Here is a 27,903-nt window from a genome sequence, read left to right as displayed (position 1 = left end):
TTATGTTTAAACACATTTGTCCAGGTTTGTAGAAGTGAGAGCGGCTCTGTCCAAAGTGCTCACATCACTTTCTGGACCCCAACCAGCGAGCCGACGATCCAACATGCGGGCAGTCATGTGACTGCTGGTGGTGGGGAGGGGCGCAGTCATGTGACTGGGGGGGCTGTGATTGATGACACCTGACGTCATCAATCACAGTTGTAGTTTCCCAGCCCAGGTAAAGAGTTAAGGTTTTACATGTTTACTTCCGGGTTCGCCAGCTCTTACGACACATCCGTCTCAGCCTCCCACGGCCACGTCCGTGCGAGCTCCAGCAACATGCCTTTCATCGAGCTACAGAGCAACCTGCCCGCCGGCCAGTTCTCGGAGGCCTTTCTGAAGAGGCTGTGCTCCAGCACCGCGGCGGCTCTGGGGAAACCCGAGGACGTGAGTACGGCACACACACGAACCCAGCCCGACCTCCAGGCTGACAGGCCCGCGAGCGAGCGCCGCACACCGAGGATACGTGTCCGCTGATCAGCTCTCTCATCACCCTCTCAGCCCTGATCCACGTACGACAGGTGACCAATCACAAGCACCGATCGGGAAGAGTTGGATATGACGCGTGAATCGGTGAAAGTCACGCGCAGTGAAAGAGCGTCAAAAGTGTTTTTACACGCGTCGAAGAGCCGCTTTGTCAACAAAGTTGATTCAGTATCACAGCTCCATCAGCAGGACACAGCACAGGCTGATAGCGCTGGATTATAGTCACGTGTCTGAAACGAGGGTGTAGTTTCTATTCTTGCAGCTGCAGCCTCTGGATCACGCGTGGGGACCTGCAGGTTTTAGATCTCACCTGAATCGCACGATGAGTTTGTTACCCGGTGTTGTGCCAAAAACGGATTTCCAATGTGTCTGTGTATTTTTTATGAGTAAAATCTTTACATGTGTTGGTAATAGACTTCGGTGAACAGGGTTTACAAAAGGATTATAAATTAAAAAATTATCAGTTTTTCAAGTATCTGTATAACTCTGTGTTACTGTAGTTACTTTATAACAAATTCGGTCCTTTAGCCCCGCTTAAAATATGTTTACAGAACTATTGTAATTTTTGCTGCCATTTCTGCTGTCCTCTTGGCCAACTTACTCTTACAAGAGACTTTTAATGTTAATGAGAATTGCATAAATAAAGGTCATATAAAAGTCACTGCCAAAAACTGATTGCGGCTTCTACCTTGTTACACAAATGTTGTTTGTGGCCCAAGATGACTTTATGTTATCCATGAGGGATCCATTTGACATATGTTTCACATATTATATCCCAATAAGTTATTTATACCAGTTTAAATATGACCAATCAGTTTTTGGCAAATACCGGAAATCAGTTTTTGGCAGGCAATCACTATTTGGCACAACACCGGCCTCTGGAGAACCTCAAGACATGCTGAGGAGGTCATTTAGCCATGCAGATCAAGGACACGTCTAAAACCTGCAGGACACCGGCGCTCGAGGCCTGGCGTTCCCCACACCTGCTCTGATGTAAAGAATAAAGTAAATGCCCTATTCCAGCTGTAGCCAGCAGCTACAAACGCACTCCGTGTAGGACCACTCAGGCTTGGAGAGCTATAAAAGCTTTAAAGCCAACAAGCAGTGAAGCTGCTAATAAGAATCCACATTTAATACTGATGCTCATCAGAGAAACACAAAGACTTTGGACAAACCTGGATGTCGAGGTGATGTTCTGGAGATCTGCTGTCAGTGTTTTTGTCTGCATTTGTAACAGAACTGTGACTGACCGAGTGAAGAAGAGCACGCTGCTAAAACTAGTTTCCATGGAGCACAAACACATGAACAGCATTTTAATCAGCATGTCGTGTGTATCGGGATCCAATGATAATATTAACATGTATGTGCATTTGCTTGAACTCTTGTTTTTTACCAAACCTAATGACATGCTGGCAGAGACCGCTCACATCTGGAGCCGGGACAGAGGACGATGTCTCACCAGTTTACAGGAGAGCAGTTAAACTGGGATACTGTGTTAGGTCAGGGCTTGTCAGCATGCAGTTCAATGTGCCACAAGTAGCTTTCAAATACCTATGAAAATATACATTTCATCCAGCAGATCAGGTTACTGTGCTAGCAGCGAGGAACGTGGCTAATTTCACACAGCTTTGTCTCAACTCAAAAAGAAGGAAAAGCTAACGATAAAAATTTAAACCTTCTCAGATAAGAAAGACTTGCCAACAAACAACGCAGAAGTATGGAGAGCAGAATGTTCGTACAGGGCGTCGCTTCACCTTCGGTCAGGGTCATAGCCACTGTAGGAGGTCAGAGGTCAGAGTTACTGTGTCCACCTCCACAACTTTTAAACACTAATATTTTACCCCTCAGAGATGTACATGAAAGAATGTGACTCTGCTTAGAGAAACACGAACTGTACCTTTGCACAAAGTCTGATAACACCAAACTATTGAACACTGTATTATTCAGTGGATTAACTGCACTGATGCTCGTGACCGTGTTTAAGGCTACGTCATGTTTTGCGTGTGCAGCGAGGACACAGAGGAGTAACTGGTGCACCTGTGCTGCCCTCTGTGGAAGTAAGCACACTTAGTTTGTTTGATCAAGCCTCGCCCGTGCAGCCTTCTTTCTCAGTCGGGCTTCAATGCGAGTGTCTGTGTCTTTGGTCCAGCGGATGAACGTGGTGGTGACGCCGGGGCTGCCGATGCTGATGGCAGGTTCCACCTCTCCGTGTGTGATCCTGTCAGTGTCTGCTATCGGTGTGACTGACACCGCCGAGAAGAACAAGGAGCACAGCGCCAAGATCTTTGAGTTTCTGACCAAGGAGCTCGATCTGAGCCAAGACAGGTGAGTCTGCTGTGCACACTCGCTGTAGTTACCTGTTTACTGAGGCTGTCTCCTTAACAGCTTGACAGTGATCACATGTAAAGGCTGTGAATGTTAATGATTCACTAACTGAATAAACTAACGGACATGAGCCGCTGAGCCTTTTCTGAATGTAGACAGCTGTTGTATAAATATACTTTGGAAAGAAGAGCGTGTACGTTTACTACTCTGCAGAATGCTATAAAGTCAAACTGGGCCCGATCCCAGCAGAGCCCAGCACTAATCAATGCCACTGCAGCACTCAGTCAGTCAATCAATCAATCAAGCCTTTTATTTGTCACATGCAAAGTTTACACCTGCAGTGAAATAGGACCCCCCCCTCCCATCCATACATACATAGCACAGACATCATATGGGGATACAGGTCAGAGATCGGTAGCGTTACAGAAAAACACTGAAATATACACTACAATGGGAAAGTACAAGAGGAAAAAAAGAGACCTCTACTCATGCTGGGCTCCTGGGAGGACAGCATGAGAACAGGAAACAACAAAACTCCTCTGCACAGAAAGCACATAAATGTCCACAGCACAACATTATGGAGCACGTGACCAGCAACAGGGTCGGGTGGGGGGTGAGGAGTAATCCGAAGCAAACACAGCAGCCATCCTGCCCAGCGCTACCATCCAGCGCGGGCTCAGACCCGCCGTGTTCCCAGGAGGCAACAAGCATCGAAGGCGTTTGGAAAGGGAGGGAGGATGAGTGTGTGCATATCAGTGTATATGTATGTGTGGGCGTGTCCAGAGTTCAGCTGAGACAGTGTCCTTCACCCTGCCAGGCTCAGTAAACAGTCTTCCAGCCAACCCAGGTGGCCTTGCATGGAATGGGAAGAACAGACTAAACACAGTCGTTATCAGGGAGTTGTTGTTCAGCTCCAGCCTTGCGACTGCAGCTGGCGCCGAGAGGGTCTCCGCATGAAGTGATGGTGCTTTTTACTTTAGTGCGAACAGCTCATATGAATTTCAAAGCAGTTCTACAGTCCAACACTGGTCTCTCAATCTCCCGTTGGAGAGCCGCGAGCTTCGCCATACTTACGTTCTGTGATGTTGTCATTCTTGTGCTCAAAGAGCCGATTCTGAGAACTCACAACAGTGGGCCTCCTCGAGATGTCATCCAATTTGGGCTCAGAGATCTTATTCTGAGTATTCACAGCAGCCGTAAGCTTCTCCAAGATCTTATCCATGCTGCGTTCAATGAGCCCATTTTGAGAAACTCACGCCTCTTCCATCGTTTCAATCCCAGCGGGCAGCCTTGTGGGGGTTTGAACAGCCGGTTCCGCTTTCTTAATTCTTCGATAAGTCAGGGCCAAGCCAGCTCCGATCAGCAAGAACCCTGTTACCATGGTTCTGAATAGGTAGATATCTTCAGCACTCAGGCTCACCCGAGCCCAGACTTCTCGTTGAGAAAGGGGTGTCAATTGCATTCAGGGACCAGTTGATCCAACCCATAATTCTCTTTTAGGTTTTAGAGAACAGACTGTGAGAGTGTTCCACGGAAAAGTAATAAAAAGTAATACAAAAAAACACGAGACTAGACAAGGACACAAGAGGCTAAGCAGGGAAGCTAAGGGAGAGGAGAAAAGTGCGACCGCCTTCGTCAAGAGCAAGAGCACTCGCAACAATCAGAAAACAAGCCCAAATCCTCACCTCTGCACCACCGTGCTCCACAACACTGGTGCAGAGGTGTTCGATGTGCTGTGTTTGTGCTTCTTCCTCCTGTTGTTGCAGATCATCTGGACACATGTGGAGCATTTCCCATTAGGATGATGTAGAGAACTGATTTGGTAGAAAGATTGCTTCCAGGGCCAGTCTTCTGTCTGGGATGATGGTTTAAACACAGTAAGCATTAGTGCTGCTGTCAGCGATGAGTGTGCTGCTCTCATGTGGATGTGCAGACTGACTGCTGTGTTTGATTGGCAGGATTGTGATTGTGTTCAACGCGCTGGAGCCTCACCAAGTGGGGAAAAAGGGAACCGTCATGAGCTTCCTGTGAAGGCTCGCCTCCCTGAACGACCGGCTGTACCACATCAGCACCCGCCCCCTCTGCACAGTCGTTTAAAGGTCACTTGCTTCATTTTCACACCATGATCATTTCTGCTGTCTGAACCAAACCCAAGCTCTGCGACTGTTACATTCGCTTGGTTTCTATACTTGTTACGAAGAAGCGCACAGAGAAAGAGCTCTAAAGTTTGAGTTTTGATGTAGCAGAGGGCTCCTCTGGAAACAATGTTACTGTGATGTGGATGAAATAAACACAGTTCACTTATGTGTGTGTGTGTTTGCCTTCTTTCACATGTTAGCAGACACGTGTGAGCCATCACTGCACGTTATACATCTGCTGCCAGATTCTCAAAGCTCAGCTTCACCTGAAAATGTTCATTGTTTCGTGTGTTCAGCAGGTTCGATGTGCATCTTTGCACATTGGTGATTTCAGTCGTTAAAGAAGTGCGACGTACAGCTCGTAGCTCCTGGCTCACACACATCAGTGAGAAAGGTGCCACTTTTTACATGTGTATCCTAAATGTGTTAATATTCCTTATCTAAAGAAGACATGGCTAAATGCCTCGTCCTTACTGAGCAACACGTCTTTATGTGTGAGAGCAGAGGAAAGCTCCTGTGTTGGCTGAGGTAGAGGACCGTCTCCATTTGCAGTAATACTCAATCCTACAGTTGGAAATGTACTGGAAAAGGTGAGTTTAATCTAAGTGATGAACATCAGTGTGAAGGGTTTAGTCTCTAGAATCTGGGTTAGAGAATAACTGGATGTTCCAAACAAGCTGCTTTGGCCTGACTAACACAATGATGAGCTGTAAGACTTCACCAGCTGAGTGAACACGGGTACATTTATGAAGGCAGTCCATGCTAGCAAGTGTTTGTCATAGGAGGTTACTGACCCTCATCTGTCCCTGAAAGAGCAACAACAGGAGCATAGCTCTGAGTTATGTAAATGCTCAGATGACCTTTCACCCAGTGCTCTGCAGCTCAGAGAGCAGAGAGATGGAGCACGAGGACTCCCCGTTGGACTGAACTCCCTGAATCATCTGGCTCACAGCAGCTGTGAGACGAACCTGCAGAGAGCCCCTGATATTAAACGTCACAGTGTATGAGCAGGAAACACTGACTTTTAATGCAGCCAGAACAGGACAAAAACGTAATCACGCAGGTCACCAGTTATCAGTGGAGACGTGACTGATCTTTGGTTAGGGCCATAATAAAAGTTAACGAGGAACAAAGTTAGGATCTCGGGTGATTTTTCAGACGTTCAGCTGGTCGGTTTAGGAGCCTCTGTCTCAGCCTCTCCCAGCATCCCCCTGTGTGACACCAACACCCCTACATCCATGAACCTCCTCTGAGGTCTTCCTCTTTCCCCCGGCCTGGCTGCTCCATCTTCATCATCCTGTGTCCAGTACATCCACCCTCCCTGCTCTGCACATGTGCAAATCATCCCAGCCTCTCTGACTCTGAGCTGTTCCTCTGATGGACTCATTTCTAGTCCTGTCCATCCTGCTCACTCCCAGTGAACACCTGGACATCTGAATATCTTCATGCTGTGGCTCATCAGCCCTCTGTAGTTACTGCAGCTCTGTACATCACCCTGGTGCTTGCAGATCTGTACCAGTACAGTTCTCCTCCTGTGAAAATCCTGGTTAGTCCACTGTCCTCCTAAACAACCGACTCCACAGGATCGTCCTCTAGAGTAGCCTCTTCATAGCTGCCCTCACCTCCTCCTTACTAATCCTCTGCTCTTCCTAGCTGTCCTCCACTTTCTTCATTCATCAGCTGATTAAAGCACTTCTTCCAGCTTTTCAACACTCATCGCTCTTCAGTACATTCACATCTCAATCCTGAAATGCCTTCACTTCAGGCAGATGCTCTGACCATCAGCCAGCGGTGGGGCTGCTCTTTAAAGACTCCAGCTCCATTTGTGCTTGGTTCTGCTGTGTGAACACAGACAGAAGCTCCTCCTAGATGTTACCACTCGCGCCTCTCATCACTCCTCAACTATTCTGAGCTAGAGAAGAAATTCAGATGATTCCTGAAGAATGGGACTCAGAATTTTACAGTGAAAATGACAAAATAATTCCAGGTCGCCTGTATGCTACTTAGGTGATAAAAGGTTAATGAGATCACCACAAAACCACAGTCAAAAGGATTTCTCTCAGTTCACATTCAAACATCTGCCAGGAGCCACAGATAGATTATTTATCCATGAATCAGTCGAGGTGGGAGATTCCAGCGTTCTTTAGCCAGACTTCCTCATCAGTCTCAGTTTGTCTGACGCTCCACATAAGAGCCAGATGTCTGTTGAACTTGACTCTCAGGTTTGATGCCGAAACACTGCCCATGTTGGCTTCCTACCAAAACAATCAGATGACTCTCTAGGAATGAATCAGAGGGAAGGAGGTGCAAGCTAATGCAAGCAAGGCACTACCAGCAGTGCAGCAATGATGACAGACGGGTGGCTCAGCTGGAGTTCAGCGTGCCCACATCCATGTGTCTTCCTTCTCTCCATCATACCAACCACCTCTCTGCCTTCATCAGACTGAGGAATATTCTGGGACCTGCTGTATATTGTGAAATATTTGTCCTGCCTGGTCCTTAAACGTGTCTCAAGCTGTAATAAACTCATTCATAGAACCATGGTTACCTCTGCAACTAAAAAGACCAAATAAAAGTGATGAAAACAACAAAACACATCAAAATATGACTGAAAATATATATTAACAAAATCAACATGAACATTGCGGATCCCCATCACGGCGCCAGCTGCAGGCCCAAGGCTGGAGCCGAACAATCACTCCCTGATAATGACTGTGTTACGGCTATTCTTCCCGTCCCATGCAAGGACACCTGGATTGGCTGGAGGACTGTTTACTTAGCCTGATAGTGCGAAGGACACTGTCTCAGCTGAACTATGGACACGCCCACACACACACTTACACTGATAAGCACTCACTCATCCCCCCTCCCTTTCCAACGCCTTCGATGCTTGTGCCCTACCGGGGATGATAGCAGTCAACTGGACCAGCGCAGATGCTGCAGGACCGGATGCGCTGTGTACACCGGCTCTCTCTTACCCTTTACCTGTTGCTGGTCTTGTGTTTCTATGGTGTATTGATAGTCATGTGCTTTTGTGCTGAGGTGTTTTTTTTCTGTTATCAAACTGTTCTCCCACTAGGAGCTCAGTCTGAGTGGAGTTTTTTTTCTCCTCCTCTTACCTCATGTAGTGTATTTTCGTTGTTTTTTCCTATCAGCCTACCTTCTGACATGTCTCCCCAATGTGATGTTTGTGTAAAGTTGGTCAGAAGGTTCCTTTGTGAGTGCGCATGCGCCATTAGCGTGCTGCCTGCTGTAACCCTAATTTCCCTCGGGATGAATAAAGTGTTCTGATTCTGATTCTGATATGTTGTGTGATGAAACTGCTGTTATACCAGTTCCTCTTATGCTGGCAGTGTGGTCATATCTTAGACACGCCCACCGAAGAAAACATTCTGGCACGTTGGTCCGGGCTCTCCTGGTGGTCATTAGGGAATGATGCAGGCTTGTCATTGGCTTCATGTATGTGAGTGAAGTTGCCCCCCCACCTTCTTCAAATCCAACAAAAGTGGTATCAAACGTTTGTGCTGGTTTGTGCTGCTATCATTTTAAAGATATTAATAAAAATTTCTAGAGGTCATCAGAGGTCAACCAGCCCCCCCACATTAATGGAATCAAACAAAATTGGTGTCAATCAGTTGCGCTATGTTTGTGCTGGTTTGTGCTGCTAAAATTGTCATTTGTGCTGCTTCTGTTTTAAAGATATTAATGAAAATGTAAAGGTCAAAAGGTCAACCAGCCCCCCCACATTACCCAAATCAAACACGATGTTAAACGTTTCTGCTACGTTTGTGCTGGTTTGTGCTTCAAAAATGTTCGTGTGTGCTGCGATCATTTTAGAAATATTAATAAAATAACGTCTTGATGCGTGCTTAATCATCCAGGTAAGTAAATCCCAAAAGGTTGATTCTGTTCATCTGGACATTTTCAGTGGGAGAAAGAACGACCTCCAACGCTTCTATGACTGGGATGCAAGTGAAGACAGATGTAACATCTCTCTCTCACTGTACATGTACTGTGTATAAAATTAGAGAAACACAACCTGCACAAACAAAATAATTTGCAGGACAAATGTTTGACATCAATTTTGTTTGATTAGAAGAAGGTTGGAGGGCAACTTCACTCACATGTGTTTGTAAGGTTGGGGAAACCTGCAGTCAGCTGAGACTGAAGAAGTCACTTGGATGCAGAGGTGGGTCGAGTATCCAAAAATTGTACTCAAGTAAGAGTATCATTACTTTAAAATATTATTACTCAAGTAAAAGTGAAAAGTAGTCGTCAAAAAAGTTACTCGAGTAAGAGTAAAAAAGTACTTATTGAAAAGGCTACTCAAGTACTGAGTAAGTAGCGAGTAACTGTTTGAAATGTCTGATTTATTTTATAAATCAATGCTATCAGACAAACAAAAATACATAAATATACAAATTTTAGTATTTTCAAATATATGTAAAAAGATCCACAAAATAAGGCACAACAATTCTAATTTAAGATTTCAGTTTTTCACAACGTAAAGCTTCTTCAAGCAAAACCCACAGTAAATATATTCACATTTACAGCAGCCTCAGAGAAAACATTAGAACGAGGCAACTTCAACATAACAGACTACAGCTGATGACACTATGTTTGCACCTCTGAAGCCCAACTGATCCCCCATGACTGCATTTAATGTCAATCATTTATATGAGATAAGCAAAGTCTGTGTATCAAAACGTTTCTGACAATATTGCTGGACACAATTGAGCTATCGATGTAAAGGTGCCTGGTTGTGTTGCACTGACCCGACGTTACTAAATATAGGCTGTCATATATTAACTGTTCCTCTACGTTCCTCAGTGAATGCAGCCATTATTACACCCCTGAAAACAGGAAGGAAAGAATCACAAGTGATTTTGTGTTGTTATCTCACAGAGTAGTTTAATGCAATGAGGAGAATGTGCGAAAGCCCCCTAGTGGAGATTGGAGACACTACCAATCGATCCCAGAAACTAGCCGATTAGTATTGTACAGATCGCAGTTCTGGTGAATAAAATGACAACAATTAATGCAACATGAAAAATAATAACTTTTTAAAAATTTCCATATCTTATTTACATTGTCTTTATGCTTATGTCAACTAAGATGAATGTGCATTAACTGTATTACTTTTTACTTTCAGTTGTGAACCCTTTTTATACATAAGAATAAGAATACCACATGACTGCGGCCTTGTGTTATACCCTCTCTGCTGCAGACAAACACAAACATCGTGATTAGACATTCGGGAAGAGCCTCTTAAAGATGAAGGTCTGTGTCTCTTGACCTAAACACATAATCCAGTTAAATCTGATTTATGTTCATTAATGCCCCTCACACTGTAACTTAAAGTAATAAATCGGTCACTGATTAATTACAGAAGTACGTCTGTGAGCATAAAGATGTAAGCCTTGGACCATCAGGATGAAATGTGGTTGGGAAACTTAACAAGCTTTGATAAAACTTCATCAGTAGCTCAAGCAAGACCTCAAAACCTTCGATCACCACGGGTGGTTAGCAGCCTGTGGTTGTACCATGCAGCCTAACAACATGCAGTAAATTGCAGGTTAAAGCAGTCTGCTTACACATTGTTAAACGAGGGAAGGGAACTAATGTGGCTGTCACATTACCCTTTTGTCCCATTTCATCCCAGGACTCGATTGAATTGCTGCTCACTTTCTACAATACTTAAAACTGATCAGTAGGACCTGAAACTGCAAACATTCAAACATTCAGGCCAAGAATCAGCTGGTGAACATATTAATCTACTACAATTAGCAGAAATGAATAAATAAACAGAAGAAAGTTAGAGTGATATCAGAGTCATGCAAGTTTTTGACCAGGAGGTTAAACTCATGCAAATGAGCTTCACCCAGGCTCATGAAAACACCGTCCTGCTTATAAACAGCAGATCATTTGTGTCAGTGTGTCAGGATGGTTTATATTTGAGCTTTTAGTTCACACAGAACAATTTTTATTAATTGTTTTTAGCGATTACCAAAGTCTGTGAATCCCCAAATTGTGCAGTTGTTCTATTTGCTCCCCCTGAGGTCACTTTCACCATGTGACAAAAACAACACCCCACTCCACACACTCGGGCCACCAGCAACTTTCTAAATCCTCAATAAAAAGCTGACAGGTTGTGATGATGTTCCAAATAACTTATTAAGAAAACAACTAAATACACAGAAAATGTGATGAAAATTGGTTTATTTTATATCTCATAGTTTTAAATGATGCAATAAAAATGTGTATAAAACATCACAAACTGTAATATTTTACAAATGCTTATGTCCTGCTGATGCAATGGAGACATCTTCCAGTGACAGTCTTCATCAGTGTGAGTGTGAGGAGGATCCTAAACCCACCGACACAGAAGTGCATGTTCACAACTCCCTCTGTGCAGGCGGGGTCAGGACCCTCCTCACCCTGGGTGAGGAGGGGTGGTGCTGTGGCCAGTCAGGTATGAAGTGCTGAGAGTGGATCTTTGGTCCTCTGTGCAGCTCTGTCCACTCTCAGCTGCCCTGCAAAGCAATAACACAAGAAAGCTGTCATTTTAACACAAAACAGCATTTCCATTGTTGGCAGCTGCAGTATGTTGTTAAAAAGCAATTTTAGACCCAACGTATACACATGAAAAATATAAATAAAGCTAAACCTACAGTGCTGCTGACAGAGGATGATGATTTATACCAACTATTGGAAGAATTTCGCCTTCAATACAGCTTGTTGTCAATGTGAGGTGATAACTTACATAGTTGGACCACAGCACCACTCTCCCGTTTTTCACTTGGTCATCCATCCTTCTCATCGGGTTGGTCGGGGTAAGGCTGTCTTCTGGGTGGGGTGTTTGCTCCATCTTGGACGTTGAGCGTCTGAAGTGTTGAATTCTTAGCCACAGGCTATACCTTATGTAAAAACAAGAGACTACAGTCAGTTCACTGCATCATATTTAAACCTTTTCTACTTATTTGTGTTGAGATTAAGTACAGACTTACCTTTGTCCTGCATGGTGAATTAGGGCTTGGGAAAAACATATATTATTCAAGAAAAAAACAATACATTTCACATGTGTGAGTCAGATGTTCTTATATCTGTAAAAACAAAAACACAAAGGCAAAGTTTAAAAACACGTTCTAACATAAACTAATCAGAGTCACTGTCATCAAGGGAAAGGCTAAAAAGCCTCTCCCAGAAACATCTGACTCCAAAACAACCTGAGGATGTTGAAGGGGCATCAAACTGGTCACTTACCTTGCACCTCTTTGCACTTACCTCTTCGGTGCAGATGTCTTCTCTGCTTCTCTTTTCTGAGGAAGGAGCAGCAGAGAGAGCAGCAGAGAGAGCAGCTGAAGAAGCAGATGAGAGAGCAGATGAGGAAGAAGCAGCAGAGGGAGGAACAGCAGAGGGAGGAACAGCAGAGGGAGGAACAGCAGAGGGAGGAACAGCAGAGGGAGGAACAGCAGAGGGAGGAACAGCAGAGGGAGCAGCTGAGGGAGGAGCAGCTGGCGGGTCACCAACTGGGGCAACAACTTGAGGGAAGAGTGGGGCGTTGGCCTGGCCAAAAGGCGGCATGGCGATGGGGGCAGCACCTGGAGCAATAGGATGTTGCCAATCGTGCCAAAACGGCCCTGGAGGGTGCTCCCGGATGAGAGGGGAATCATCTCTCTCATCCATGGTGTCATACCCCGAGTCATCGCTAAGCCAATCCCCCCACTCTTCTGAGTCGTTCCAGTCAGATGAATTGTCAGTCTGTTCACTCACCTCTTCATCATCTACAGGTAGGTAGGGGGGGTACTCACCATACTCACCTTGCTGTTCACCGTCATCAGCATCTGGTGCTTCATCAGAAGAGGGTGAGGGTGAGAGAGGGGAAAAATACTCACCATACTCACCTTCGCTGATACGCTGGGTATCAGTGTCCTGAGCTTCACCAGAAGAGGTGGTGCTCTGGAGACTGTCATCCAGGATCCTGATGACTTCAGGAAGGCCTTCTTCTGCAGGGCGTTCAACCACATAGTCAAGACGCCCTGTGAGGAAACAATTTTTAAAATAAGATTAGGAATGTAATAGACACCCAGTGTTAAAGCAACAGACCTACATCTGTTAGTTTGAGCAGAGCATGAGAGAAAAGCATTTTATGTCAGACTGAATGACACCTCTACTTGTTCAATCTTTAAGTGAAGTTTTTTAATAGAAGACCACCAAACCTCCACCAAGGCAGCTCACTCTGTGTACTTTTAAGGTGACACTATATTGACACTGTATTTAGTGTACATTCAATTTGTTTTATTTGTTCTTTGTAAGCCTTTATGCAAACACTATGTTGGAATAGGTAATGGATAATAAGTATTGATTTGTAAATAGCCGAACATGAGTAACTTATTATATAAATATACTACAGTACATTTAGAACTAACCATGCAGCTCATTCTCCTGTTTTATTTACAATTCACGATGTCACACATTTTGAAAAAAGCTCAGAGGTTAAATATGTGGATGCAAACCATCCATCCATCCATCTTCATCCGCTTTGTCCGGGGCCAGGTTGCGGGGGCAGCAGCCTAAGCAATGTTACATTATGCAAACCATAATGTAACATTTAGACCACATGTACCAATCGCATTTTTTTTTTTTAAATAAAAACACAACCTCCTTGGCAAGAGTAAAAATTGCACACACAAAGCTCTGCAGGTATGTCTGAAAATGATGGTCAAGTGAAAAACAAACAAACAAACAAACTCTTAACTCAGAATCCACATTTTTAGAAATGTGCACAAGGACTGTATCTGCCATAAGGACAGACACATCTAATCTGTGGTAAACATGCTACCCCTGTGGAAATATCCCTGTGTACAATATCTCTCTCTGCTATCCAATAAGGTTAAAAGCATTACCGTAACAGAAGATGGGTCTTAATGCCATTATTTCTACTGTTTTCATATTCTTTTGATATTATTTTATTTGTATTTTTTTTATCTTTGTGTTTTGCAGCAGAGAAAAAATATCGTTTGTCATTAAAGCCTTTGATCCGGAGAAGAAAAGGATGTCAGGAGGGGACCTGGATCTGCGTGTTCTGACGCCATGACAGCTTGAAGATGCCGTTACCACAGAAACGGATTTTTGGGCATTTTACAAATTTTAGTCCATTAAGCTATTTTTAACCATTTCATTTTAAAGAAAAGTGTCAAATTTGAAGCCTTCACATCAAAGTAACACCTTTTTTTCGTATTCATACACCGGGCGTTAATAATTTCTACACCTCTCCCGGAAAATTTAAAGCATACAAACAATTTACGGGAAACAATCTTGAATACACATATTTGATCACGTTAAAACTTGATATTCACACTGGAACTTGTTAAATTATTACAGTCATTTAAAGTTAAAGAAATTTTCAAACGTACCTGCAGCGAAGTCCAGGTGACAGTCGAGGAGTCCGGGTCCACGGCGAGCCATCTTCAAACTTGAAAAACAGAAACAAGTACAAACAGATGAAGTACTTGTTGTGCTCTCAAGTTATATCCGCTTTCAGTCAAATGTTTTGCAAAACTTAGCTTTCCACAGGCTGAGGTTGGAGCAGGTCGAAACAAGTCCACGAGCAAGTGTAAACGGACGATTGGAGCCTCGTGCAGCGTTTAAATACCCTCGGCTGCCATGGTTACGGTTGTCAACGTGTGTACACGTGCACTGATAGAACTATATGAATGGAGCTGACCGCGGTGTAATTTACAGTTCATTTATGGTCATTTACTGTCAGGGGTGGAAGTAATGAATTACAAATACTCACGTTACTGTAATTAAGTAGATTTTTTTGGGGTACTTGTACTATGAGTAATTTTTCAAGTGTGTAATTTTACTCATACTTGAGTACAACTTACACCATGTAATCTACTTCGCTACTTATAAAATCAAAAGTCGCTACTGAGTACGCCCACAATTTGAATTAATATTCAAACCTTTCGTCTGCATTTTTGCAATCGCAACCGCGCCAATTTAAGACGTAAGCAAAGAATAAACTCCGCTGCAGCAGCAGGCACAGTCTGGAGGTGCTGAATGGTGGAGTACAAACTACTTTATAGACCGAAGATTTGGAGACAAAGAAGCCAAAACGGAGACAGAGGACAACACTGTCAACCATGAGAACGAGCAGAAAAGACGGAGGACGCGTGCCCGTGGCCATACCCGCGTGCCCGTGGCCGTACCCGCGTGCCCGTGGCCATACCCGCGTGCCCGTGGCCGTACCTGGAGGGATTGTTCATGTGCAGAGGGAGAAACGGAGACAGCGTCCAGATGCAGTGCAAACTTTGACCTCTACAGTCATTTCAGCTTACAAGACTTCAGCGTCTAATCTTAAAAACACACATTGAGGTAAGAGCTTTTACAACTATACGTGTATGATATTGCTTTCTTATTTTCCATGTGTGTTAAGGTTATTTTGGCTAAGATATTGTCACCGCCATTGGTTAGCCTGATGTTAAAATAAGACGGAGCTAGCTAATGTGCGTGTGTGTGTGCATGTTTTAGCTTATTGTTTGGATAACCACCGTCATTACAATAAATTAAACTTGTAGTCATTTAAAACTCACAGGCCTACAATCAGCTGGCCTATTTAAAAAACAAAAACTTGAACACAGTGCTGAGCTGCATCTCAAATGAATCTTCCAGCTCTCAGCTGACACGTACCAGAGCGCGATTGATCAGTTGATCAGTATCATTGGCCTGATACAGGTCTATCATAGTGACGTGGCTCTTAATCAGTAGGGTTATATGTTTCCCAATATGATATCTTGTTTAAAGAACATAATGTGGATTGTTTTTATTTGTTAGCTGTATGGGCAGCATTGTGTATGTGATCCCTTTTCTTAAATTAGATTTGCTAGATACACATATTTTGCTCTCTTAGTATTTTTAGGACCTGACTAATACTGAAAACTTTAGGGTGATACTGATAAAAAGGAGTTAAAAATTTAGATACTGATACATTGGTCGATACTCTTTTTACAGATAGTATACATATTACAGAACTTAGAATGTATACAGAAATTCATGTTTTTTGCAATGATCGTTCAAAATTGGTTTACACTTGTGAATAAATACAGCAATATATCTGCAAAATTTGACCAATTCACCACTCTTTTATACTATGCTCAACAATCAAAGATTAGCTCAAGTCTAGTTGAATGATGTTTTAAAAATGTGTTTTCTTTTAGTGTTAATCACAGTGATGTTATGAAGTAATGTATGAACCTGACGTATGATAATATTTATCTCTACAGAGGAAACATCCATCGAAGATTGAGCAGTACAATATCACTGTGGCATCAACATCTCGTCAGCGAAAGACCACAGCCACACCAAACAAGCTCTCAGCAAATACACAAGTTACCAGACCTGATGTTGAGAGCTGCAAACAAACATGTTCCACAAGCAACTGTTGACAGCTTGTCATCAATTTCACATGTGAGGGTCTACAGCCATTTGCAGTGGTAGAACAGCCATCTTTCAAAGAATTGGTTACCACATTACAACCTCAAGTCATCTCCAGACCCACTGTCCGTGCCAGAATCTGTGAAGCTGCTGATCACATGAAGATGACTTTGGTTGCAGCATTGGATAAAGTCAAATTTGTTGCTACTGATTGTTGGTCAGCTCATCAGAAAAGTTACCTTGGAGTCACATGCCATTGGATAGAGGAAGAGTCTGCAGCATCAGCATGCAAAAGATTGAGAGGGTCTCACACATTTGACATGCTTGCTGGTGCGCTTGATGATATCCATTGCCAATACAAGATTAGAGGCAAAGTTGTAAGAACACAACTGATAATGGATCCAACTCTGTCAAGGCCTTCCACGTGTTTGGGGCACAAAATGATGCAGCTGAAGATGAAGCAGACCCAGAAACTCTTGACCTGACTGACCATATTGACTACCATGAGGCAAGTGCAATTCTTGATGAAGACTCTGGTTTGGTGTATCAACTCCCGCCTCATCAGCGATGTGCATGTCACCTGCTAAACCTTGTGGCAACATCTGACGCTGCCCTAGCAGAGAGCATGAGTGACACCTACAAGAGGCTCTCCCGTGCAAGCTTTGCAAAATGCCAGGCCATTTGGAACAAAACTGGCCGATCTCATTTGGCTAATGAAGTGGTAGAGGACAAGTGTGAGCTACAGATCATTCGTCCCAATGCAACACGATGGAATTCAACCTACCTTGCCATTGAAAGGATAATACGCATCATTGATGAGAAGGGGGAAGATGCCATCAGGAGCATTTGTGAGGAGTTCAAGGTGAAAATGTGAGTAAAATTGGACACCTCACCTCCACTACTGGAACTTCAACATTATGCACTCCATACTGTACAGTAACGCCACTGTTTTGCACGTCTCACTCTGTATATTTTATATATTTTATTTATTGACTCTATTTAATTTGTAAAATATGTGTACACACACACACACGCACACACACACACACGCACACACACACACACACGTAGAAAAATATTTAGTATACACATCCAGAAATGCATACACTATTATATATTGTACATATATTTATTAGTTTCAGATGTAGCCATTCTTGTATTTTGCTTGTTTACGTTCTTGTATTTGCACATCTCTGTTGCTTGTGAAGCTCGCACACAAGAATTTCACTCACATGTGCTGTACCAATGTACCTGCACATGTGATGTGACAATAAAAGTGATTTGATTTGATTTGATTTGATTGGACACCTACCAATATGGTTGCAAATTTTGTGAATTTTCCTTAATGGATGGTTAAAAACGTGAGCAGACTCTTAATATTAAATCAGAAGATCCCTATTATAGTCATGGTGGGTTTTGTTGTTGTGTCTTACAGGTTGAGTCCTGCAGAAGTTGCATTCCTAAGGGAGTACTGTACCACCATGAAGCCACTGGTGAAAGCTTCAAACATCCTTCAGTCTGAGTCCACTTCCTTTATGGGATGGCTCCTGCCAGTAATCCAACAACTACTGTCCAAACTTAGCAGGCTGGAGACATCAAGCACGACATGCGTGCCACTCATCAGAGCCCTGCAAAATGGCCTTCAAAAGCGTTTTGGACGATGATGGAGGATCCAGAGTTGGCTGCAGCTGCAGTCCTCTTACCCAAGTTCAAGACTTCCTGGACTGACAGAGCAGATGTAACAGAGGCTGGTAAGGATTCATGTGATCCCACTTTTGTGTAATCTTACATTTGAACACATGCTTAAGTGAGTATTTCACCTAATACGTTGTAAGTTATTGATGGTCTGTCCTGAATACTAAACAATCCTTTTTGAGAATTTGCCGATTTTAAATTTGTGTTCAGGAATAATCACTGAAATTTAAATAACAAAATTGTGTTATCTACTTGCAATTACAGCCTTGACATGCATCAAACAACATCTTGAAACGACGGAGCATGAGAGTGAGGATCAGCAAAGAGAGTCATCTGATGAAGATGAATTCTTCTCCAGACCAAAGTGCAGCTGAGCTTGATGGTTACCTTGCTTGTGCCACAGACACCATGGAGCTGCTGCACTCCTCAGCCATCAAAAACCTCTCTCTTAAACTGAACACAGCTCTGCCTGCTTCTGCTGCGTGTGAACGACTTTTTAGCTGTGCTGGTTTACTCTTCACAGCCAAACGAAGTCAGATTGCCTCTGTTAATTTAGAAAACCAGCTCGTGCTGAAACTGAACAAAAGGTTCAGAAAGTAAAGTGTGACAGAAACGCTAAGACTTTAAGACACTCCTGCCTGTTGTTCAGTGTATGGGGAAAAGTTTAAATGGTTCTACGCATGTTCAGAAACATTTTTGTCATTGTTTTAACAAACAAAATTCCTCCTTTTACATCTACATTTATTTACAAAACAAGTTACCTTTCTATACCTTGTTCATCTGAGAAATGTGCTTTGAACATAAATATTTATACTGGTGAATCGAGTCGAATGCCTGCTGTTGACGACAGAATAAAACATCAGTCTGTTAAAAAGTAATTAATACTCCGAGTAGTTTTTGAGAACAGTACTTTGTACTTTTACTCAAGTATTTTTTTAACACCAGTACTTTTACTTGTAATTGAGTACAACTTAACCAGTGTAACAGTACTTGTACTTGAGTTCAAGTTTTGAGTACAGCAGGTGGATGAGGGAAAGGGGAGGAAGGAGGAGGAGAGACCCGTGGTGGCCGCCGGACCGGCCGCGTTTCGTATTGGGCTGAAAAGGAAGGTGATTGGTCCAGACTTCAGCTTGAATGAAAAAAGACACAAAGCTGGAGTTATTCTGTGTCTTTACGCTGCAGCTGCCTCTTCTTCTCCCATTCTCCCCCCTCCCTCTCCTGTTGCTACTTAAATGATGAAACTGATCAGTGATCAGCTGATTGCTTTTCTCTCTTGTTTGTTTATATTTCGAGCCAGAAAGAGGAAACCAGCGGATGTCGCGCTAAACAACAGCAGCACGTTTGATCAGCTGTTGTTAGAATTTATTTAATATTAATTTCTAGTATCAGCAGATGTTTGCTGGAGCCACAGCTGTAAAGCTGCTGGTCATGATGTCGGTTTGGTTATGTGGTGAGAGGGAAACATGAAGATGAAACCAGGAGATGTCCTTACTGAACCATCAGAGCTGTGATGGAGAAACAGGCATATTTTTGTCATGGTCTGCGTGGCAGACCGTGGGTGTGTGGGGAAGGAGGACCCAAAATGCGGATTAATGCAGTGCGTTTATTTACAGTGAAGTAAACAATATACAATAATAGGTCTAGGTCCCTCAGACCCAGATCCCTGACAATTTTAGGCTGGGACTGAGCTACAGATGCATTTTGAAAAGCCTGGCACTGAAAGGAACCATTATTATGGAGAGACATTTAAACAGGATATTGAGAGCCCAGTTGCTTTGCAGACGTAAGTACAATCCGGACGTTGGGGTAGATTTTATTGTCAACCAACTGGGCCTGGGAAGGATCACGGTTATCGGTCAAGTGTTTCGTGCCCACAAATAAGTATTTCGTGCGCACGTTATACCCATTTCGTGGCCACGAAGTAGTATTTTGTGGCCACAATTTATTTATTTTTGGACCGTGTCATCAGAGGGGCTCCGTACATGCTAATATCACATCTTCACATTTTTTTTAGAGGTAAAAATAACTTTGCACTCTGGCTACTCACCATGCTCTAAAACAGGTATATGTTAGCAATGACAACATTTAACAAATGTTTTTAAAATTCTAGCCGTGCTAATTAGCCTTAGGATTGGTTGAGGTCTGTGCAAGCCTTTGGAACAAAATCAGTCTTGTAAAGCTCACTATTTTCCGGGTGAGCCTATAGCACATTTGTTAAAGTCAGTGCGGATTGTGTTGTGGAGTGGGGTCATGTTAACAATCCATTCAAACTTGTGGTCTTCAAGGTCAACTTGATGATTTATTGGTTGAAAATTGACAAAAAGCTTTAGAACTTAGAAACTATCATTCCTACAACTGTGCTGTGTATATGTCACAACATATAGCAGGAACCTATAAAGGTAGCTGACCTTTGACCTCTCCTTTAAGAAGGTACATGTAATGTCTACAGTGATTAGACATACTTAATAAAACAGTGTGGGGCCCAGAGTACTGTTGTGCATCAGTGTGGAACATGTCAGTAACACTGAGGGTTACACACACTTTGCCAGGTACACCTGTTCGTTGCAAAGTTGATGGTGTGTGTGTGTCTGTGTGTGTGAAAGACAGAGCGAGAGACAGCTTTTGTATGATAAGCTTCATGTTATGGACGCACAGTGTGAGCACTCAGGTCGCATCAGAGCATCAGGCTGTATAGTGTGAGACCTGCATCGTGACCTATGAACTTCTAACCCCTGAGATTCAATTGTACAGTTTGAGCAGCAGCTGAATAACGGGACTGAAAAAAATCGCAGTGTTTGCCCAGCTTAATGCAGACTGTTTAAACTAAACAAGCTGCTGCTCCACATAATAAACCCTGCCAGCCGCAGTGTTGCCTCTGTTTAACAGTTAAAGCAGTGGAGACGAGCTGTTTGCATGCGTGTGGAACCAACCTTTTGGGATTTACTTACCTGGAAGATTAAGCACGCATCAAGATGTTATGTTATTAATATTTTTAAAATGATAGCAGCACAAACAAAGATGTTTGCAGCACAAACGTTTGATACCACTTTTGTTGGATTTGAAGAAGGTGGGGGGCCAACTTCACTCACATGCTTAATGCACTTCACCTTTGATAGAAACAGATTGGACCTCAAGCACAGCTTTGAGATACTAAGTGCGTCTCATGTAAGGCTGTTGGTAAAAGTTACTGGTGTAGATTCAAAGCGCAGTTTATTTTTTCATTTGTTTCCAGGAGAGTGAACCCAGCCAGTGCTCTGCAGCTGCTGGTTTCACTGGACACGCCTTGTGTTTGAAAACACTTTAAAACGTGTGTTTAAACACATTTTGTGTGCTTTTTAAACACGCTTATGTTTTTACCGTCGCCATTAACTCCACTATCAGGGTGAGGCACACGACAGCAGGGGGCGGGGCGCCAACTATCTTAGAGGGCTTTAAACTCTTTGGTGTCCGCACCCTGCTCAGAAGGAGCCGACACAGGACCGTCAGCTATGGCGCTGGAGCTCTACCTGGACCTGTTCTCGCAGCCCTGCCGCTCCGTGTACATTTTCGCCAAGAAGAACAACATCAGCTTCGACTTCAAGAAGCTTTCTCTGCTGGACGGTGAGTTCACGCACGCAGACACGAAGAACGTCGCCAGTGTGACCGTTCACAGCAGCAGTAAGGAGGTTTGGACGAGCACAGGTCTGAGTTGTGAGTCTGTGAGGGTGTAGATCAGGGTTTCTTTGAACTTGGGTTCCGTTGCTTGCAGAGCAGCTGCTCCGTCGGTCCGCACTGACTGCCTGACGCTGTCTGGTTATGTCCACGATGATCATGTGATTCTTCCAAATATCTGCTATTAAAATGTGTGCGTGTGCATGCGCGTGTGTTGGTCCCAGGCCAGCAGTATGGGGAGGACTTTGGGAAGATCAGCCTGATCAGGAAGGTCCCAGCTCTCAGAGATGGAGACTTCTGCCTGGCTGAAAGGTGATTATGTCAAAAAGTCGTGAGCTGAGGAAGCGCTGGTCTGCCGTGACGGTCACAGTGATGTCTTCTCTGCAGCATTGCTATCATGTTGTACCTGGCTGAGAAGTTTAAGACTCCCGACTTCTGGTACCCAGCTGACCTCCAGCAGCGTGCTCGTGTCAATGAGTACCTGTCGTGGCAGCACACGGCCATCCGGATGCACGGCTCCAAGATCTTCTGGCTCCGGGTACGTTCCCCTTCACTGATCTTTGTAGGTGCTGTTAGATTAGTAATATCTTATCACCATCATGTTCTAGCTTTGTTGAAATACCCTTTCGTCTGGTTATGAAGTAAAATCACTGTGCAGAGTGATGTCACTGAGCATGTCTGGGCCAGCTGGTGAGGGCCAACTGAAAATGATCAGCAATAAATGCCACTGCTGGAAAACAGAGAGTTCAGCAGTTCTTACTGTGCACCTCTGTGGTAAAGTTTCATCACTGCCATTTCATTGGTCTGCTTGCTCAGAGAGAGAGAGAGCTGCTCTGAGCCAGTAAGCTAAAGTCATGCGATGTCATAGCCGTTGACTTAAAATCCACATCATTCAGACATCGTCTCCTCCCCGGCGTGTTCGAGCTTTTACTTCCTTCCACCTCTTTGGGACAGATGCTACTTTTCTAGTTTGTTGGAATTTGCTCAAAGAAAAACCCAGAGTCACCGTGTCATCATTCATCTCCTGAATCAGATTGTGTTCAGCATTAAGCTCATTGTTTCACTCACACTGAATCCATTGTGCCTGTAGCTTATGATTCCCAAGGTCATGGGCGTGGAAATCCCAGAGGACAAAATGAACGCGGCCTTGGACGATCTGAACTCCTCCCTGAAACTCGTTGAAGAAAAGTTCCTCCAGGACAGGCCCTTTATCGCTGGAGATCAGATTTCACTGGCTGATCTGGTCGCCATTGTGGAGATCGTGCAGGTGAGCGGCCCAAATGTACCCGCAGTAACAGGAATCAGAATCAGTGTTCCCACTATGAGAGGAGCAAACACGAGATCTTAAACTCATTCAGGTCTCCGTCACACCATCATTAAGTGCACATCTGTCATTTCTTTGTAAGTTGGTGCATTTTTGGCATATTGTCCCTTTAATCACATTTTAAATGTATTTTCCAGTCCGGGGGCGGGGGGGGCAGAGCCATTGCAGGGGGGGCGGTATGAAGGAAAAAACAAAACAAAAACAAAGAACGTTTGGACACTGCTAGCATCATGGACAGGTTTTTGATAGGGCTCCCACACAAACACAAAGCAGGAGATGAAGCGTCGCTGAATATGTTTCCAAACCAACTTCATTCTGAGCCAAAGACTAGAAAATATGGTGAAGCAAATCTTCCCTTTGGCTTCACCTGCACAGGTGCTGAGGTAGGTCTCCCTGCAGGTTCCCCTTCTTCAGGAGCAGCGCTGGGCTGTTTAAATCACAGACAAACAGGATCCCACATTCTTGATCTTTAGTTCACAAACACTTGTAAGTATGTTGTGAATATTCTATAACTATAAGTATGTACAGGCTGTAGTGAGTACAAGCTATGTACAGGATATGAACAGGATATAAATATGAAAAACTATACAGAATATGAAATAAATAACTTTACAGAATCTGGGATATACAGCTATACAGAAATGGGAACTATGCAAGTTGTAAACAGTTGTAGGATTAAAGATTATCGAATGTACAGAATGATTATTTACACAGAGCTATACAGTAGTGCAGTTAAGATAAGTGAGGGTGTAGATAGTTTCTACAGAGGCTATATAAAGTGCTAGTGGTTGTGAGTGGTGGTTCAGTCCATGTTATTGTTGTGTGTTTGAGGGTACAGTTGTCCATTGTGGGTGTGTGTGTGTTCAGTCCATGAGTTTAACGTGGGTCAGATGTCAGGAGGCAGAGTTCAGGAGTCTGACAGCTGTGGGGAAGAAGCTGTTCCGGTACCTGGTGGTCTTAGTCCGGAGGCTCCTGTAGCGCCTCCCAGAGGGCAGGAGGGTGAAGAGTCCATGTGATGGGTGACTGGGGTCTTTGATGATTTTCCCAGCCCTTTTCAGACACCGCTTCCTGTAGATATCTTTTATGGCAGGAAGTGGTGCTCTGGCGATGCGCTGGGCAGTTTTCACGACCCTCTGCAACGCCTTCCGGTCCGAGGCAGAGCAGTTCCCGTACCAGACTGTTATACAGTTGGTCAGGATGCTCTCGATGGTGCAGAGATAGAAGTTCACCAGGATGTCTGAGGACAGGTGGTTCTTCCTCAGAGTCCTCAAGAAGAAGAGGCGCTGGTGAGCCTTCTTGACCAGCTTGGAGCAGTTGGTCGTCCAGGTGAGATCCTCGGAGATGTGGACTCCCAGGAACTTGAAGCTGCTCACACGCTCCACAGCCGTCCCCTTAATGTGGATGGGTGGATGTGGGTCAGCATTCCTCCTGTAGTCCACGATGAGCTCCTTGGTCTTCTCGGTGTTAAGCAGCAGGTTGTTTCTGTCGCACCACTCAGCCAGACGATCCACCTCCTCCCTGTAGGCGGCCTCATCGTTGTCACTGATGAGGCCAATCACCGTGGTGTCATCTGCAAACCTAATGATGGTGTTGGAACCATCAGCAGGTCTGCAGTCATGGGTGAAGAGGGAGTAGAGGAAAGGGCTCATCACACAGCCTTGCGGTACACTGGTGTTCATTGTGATTGTAGATGAGCAGTGGGTATCCAGCCGGACATGTTGGGGGCGGTTGGTCAGGAAGTCCAGTAACCATTTGCAGATGAGGGAACTGATGCCCAGGTCTGTCAGTTTCCTGATGAGTTGTGAGGGGTGGATTGTATTGAATGCTGAACTGAAGTTGTTGTTGTTGTCCAGGTGTGAGAGGACAGAGTGCAGTGCGATGGAGACTGCATCCTCTGTGCTCCTGTTCTGGCGGTATGCGAATTGGTGGGGGTCCAGGGTGGGGGGGAGACAGGATTTGAAGTGTGCTAGGACCAGCTGCTCTAAGCACTTAGTGATGATGGGGGTGAGTGGTACTGGGCGGTAATCATTGAGGCTAGATGGGTTGGAGTTTTTGGGTATCGGGACGATGGAGGTGGATTTGAAGCAGGCCGGTACCACAGCGTGGGCCAAGGACAGGTTGAATATGTCTGTGAGCACTCCTGCAAGCTCCCCAGAACACGCTCTGAGAACACGCCCGGGGATGCCATCAGGGCCTGCAGCCTTGTGGACATTGATCCTGCTCAGCACCGCTCCTACATCGGTGGGGGAGAGAGTCAGAGGTTGGTGGTCTGGCGTCATGTCTGCTTTGGTTGTGGTTGTGGGGTTCCCTCGCTCAAAACGAGCATAAAAGTTGTTGAGCTCGTTGAGGAAGGAGACATCAGAGGATGCGGGGGAGGGTTTGGTGGTCCTGTAGTCTGTAATGGTCTGGAGTCCTTGCCACATGTGTCGGGGGTTGGAGTTGGAGAAGTGTTCTTCTACCTTCTTTTTGTAATGGTGTTTGGCTTTTTTGATGCCCTTCTTTAGATTAGCCCTGGCTGTACTGTAGGCGTGTGCATCTCCTGACCTAAAGGCAGTGTTGTGGGCCTTCGGGAGGAGACGAACATCCCGGTTCATCCAAGGCTTCTGGTTGGGGTACATGGTGATCCGTTTCTGGGTGGTGACACTGTCTGTGGTTTTGGAGATGTAATCCAGTACAGATGAGGCGTACTGGTCCAGGTCTGTGTGGGTGAACATATTCCAGTCTGTGTTTTTAAATCTGTCCTGGAGCACTGCGTCTGTCCCCTCTGGCCACACTTTAATTGTCCTCACAGCAGGTTTCACACGTTGGATGAGTGGTGAATACCGAGGTGTGAGGAACAGGGAGAGATGGTCCGATTGTCCAATGTGGGGGAGGGGTGTGGCTTTGTAGGCTCCAGCCAGGTTGGAATACACATGGTCTAAAGTCTTGTCTCCTCTGGTGTGGCAGGAGACATGTTGGTGGAATCTGGGGAGGACTGTCTTTAAGTTGGTGTGGTTGAAGTCGCCAGCAACAATAAAAGCAGCCTCGGGGTGTTTATTCTGGTGTTTGTTAATGGCTGCAGAAAGTTCTTTCATGGCCAACCTAGCATTAGCGTCGGGGGGGATATACACGGCAGTGAGTATGATTGAAGTGAGTTCTCTGGGGAGATAATAAGGTCTGCATTTGACCATTAAAAACTCCGCATTAGGTGAGCAGTGACTATCAGTACACAGGAAAAAACTACACGTAAAATAATCACACTGTGACGCCTCTGCCTTTGTAAATAGAGGGACAGTAACTGCGTGTTTATATGTAAGCGTGTAAACCTGCAGATAGAGAGAAAATACTGTTAATCTGACTATCTGCCATTCTGCAGTTCATCTCATGTAAACAATAACGTGGCCACAGCGTGATGTGAAAAAAGTTACATACCTTTGACGCTGCATGACGAACTCTGTATTCCTCGTCCACACGTAAACGCAAAAAAGGAGTTTAAAAATCTCAGTTTTCAGTGATTTGAAACGCCATTTACGTGGGCGAAACAGTTGCGTGTTCAAAATCACCCGTGTAGGTGCGGACGCAGCGTGACAGAGTTAGTAGTTTATTTTATTACTTCCTGCAGATTACTTGTATTTGCTTAATTGTTCACTAAATGTTTGAGGTGTGAAATAAACAGCAATGGAGCAAAATATGGGCGTGTGGTTGGAGGAAGGTTTTTTTGTTTTGTGGGGGGGGGGGCATTTTTCTTGTGAAACAAAGGGGGGCCCAGCAAAAAAAGTTTGGGAACCACTGGTTTTAGCAATGGTATTTCCTTTTTCCAGTTCATCCAGATCAATGGTGTTTCTCACCAACAATACTTAAATTAAAATATAAACAGGTCCAACAACTAGTTCGCCTGGTACCGACTAGTAACCGTAGCAACACTTTGTTGACTAGTCGCACACATCCCCGGTGTTTTCAGAGCTCCTCCTGAGCTGAAACAGCTGCTGGGAACGAGGTCGATGAACAAACCGGTTCTGATCTCTGTGGGGACTAAACCTGAATCCTCTTCTTGTGCTTGTCTCAATGCAGCCTGTGGGCGCCGGCGTGGACGTGTTTGAGGGGAGACCCAAGCTGAGTGCGTGGCGGGACAGAGTCCAGGAAGCTATTGGAAAGGAGCTCTTCGATGAGGCACACCAGTATATCCTGGGAGCACAGGAGAGTGTGAAAAGCATGGACTCCAGCAAGATGCAGGTCTTCAAGCCCAAGATCCTCAGGCTCTTCATGTGAACAGGACGGCACCGATTCTGTGCAAACGACTTGGATTCATCTCATATGTGTCGATACAACAAATACACACAACGTCTTACATGTATGTCTGTACTAACAGGATAATGTAGTATGCATTCCAGATGTTTCAAGTAAACTCAGTACACTCTTGTTGCATAGTGCAGGGCTTCTCCATGGAGACAGGCAGACATGGCTCTGCAGACCTGATTATGTAACAGAGGAATGTGGAACATGAGCTTTCAGAATAAATGCACAGTTATAAAAGCTCTGTCTTCGTATATAATGAAGCTGCTGTTAATCTTCTTTCAAGCCTAATAAAGTGTCTGCAGCACTCTGTCAGCCTGGCTTCCTCCCTTTGTGTTTACTGTGTTGGTGCAGATCTGTGTGGATGTTTGCAAATGACGGTGCACTGCTGCCACCTAGTGTTTCATATTTACATGCACAGTAATCAGTGCAAGTGTAATACACAGACATACTGTAGAACAAACAAGACTTGTACTCACAAGCAGAGACGGCCCTTTCACGTAGAAATTGACTGTTCTTCAAAGATGGCCGCCC

The 27,903-nt window shown here is 44.5% G+C and overlaps 2 protein-coding genes and 1 long non-coding RNA gene across 3 annotated transcripts; 2 read left to right on the top strand and 1 right to left on the bottom strand.

The window, feature by feature from the left end:
* Positions 1–181: 181 nt before the first annotated feature.
* ddt (D-dopachrome tautomerase) lies at positions 182–5,154 on the top strand. Its single transcript, XM_026172164.1, has 3 exons — positions 182–426; positions 2,675–2,850; positions 4,809–5,154. Exons 1-3 carry the CDS (start codon positions 238–240, stop codon positions 4,879–4,881), a joined length of 438 nt encoding a protein of 145 aa, XP_026027949.1. The 5' UTR covers positions 182–237; the 3' UTR covers positions 4,882–5,154.
* A 6,281-nt stretch (positions 5,155–11,435) lies between these two features.
* LOC113023391 (uncharacterized) lies at positions 11,436–12,318 on the bottom strand. The gene is made up of 3 exons (XR_003272568.1): positions 11,996–12,318; positions 11,752–11,905; positions 11,436–11,521 (listed from the first exon to the last, which is right to left on the bottom strand). It is a non-coding gene; the product is annotated as an uncharacterized LOC113023391 (long non-coding RNA).
* An 8,909-nt stretch (positions 12,319–21,227) lies between these two features.
* On the top strand, positions 21,228–27,684 carry LOC113024817 (glutathione S-transferase theta-3-like). Its single transcript, XM_026172163.1, has 5 exons — positions 21,228–21,722; positions 21,998–22,085; positions 22,161–22,311; positions 22,864–23,040; positions 27,148–27,684. Exons 1-5 carry the CDS (start codon positions 21,611–21,613, stop codon positions 27,343–27,345), a joined length of 726 nt encoding a protein of 241 aa, XP_026027948.1. The 5' UTR covers positions 21,228–21,610; the 3' UTR covers positions 27,346–27,684.
* The last annotated feature ends 219 nt before the right edge of the window (positions 27,685–27,903 follow it).

Source organism: Astatotilapia calliptera, chromosome 6, assembly GCF_900246225.1.
Source record: "Astatotilapia calliptera chromosome 6, fAstCal1.2, whole genome shotgun sequence".
NCBI lineage: Eukaryota > Metazoa > Chordata > Actinopteri > Cichliformes > Cichlidae > Astatotilapia > Astatotilapia calliptera.
Note: the sequence above shows the minus strand (reverse complement) of the source record. Positions and strands in the feature narration are given on the sequence as shown.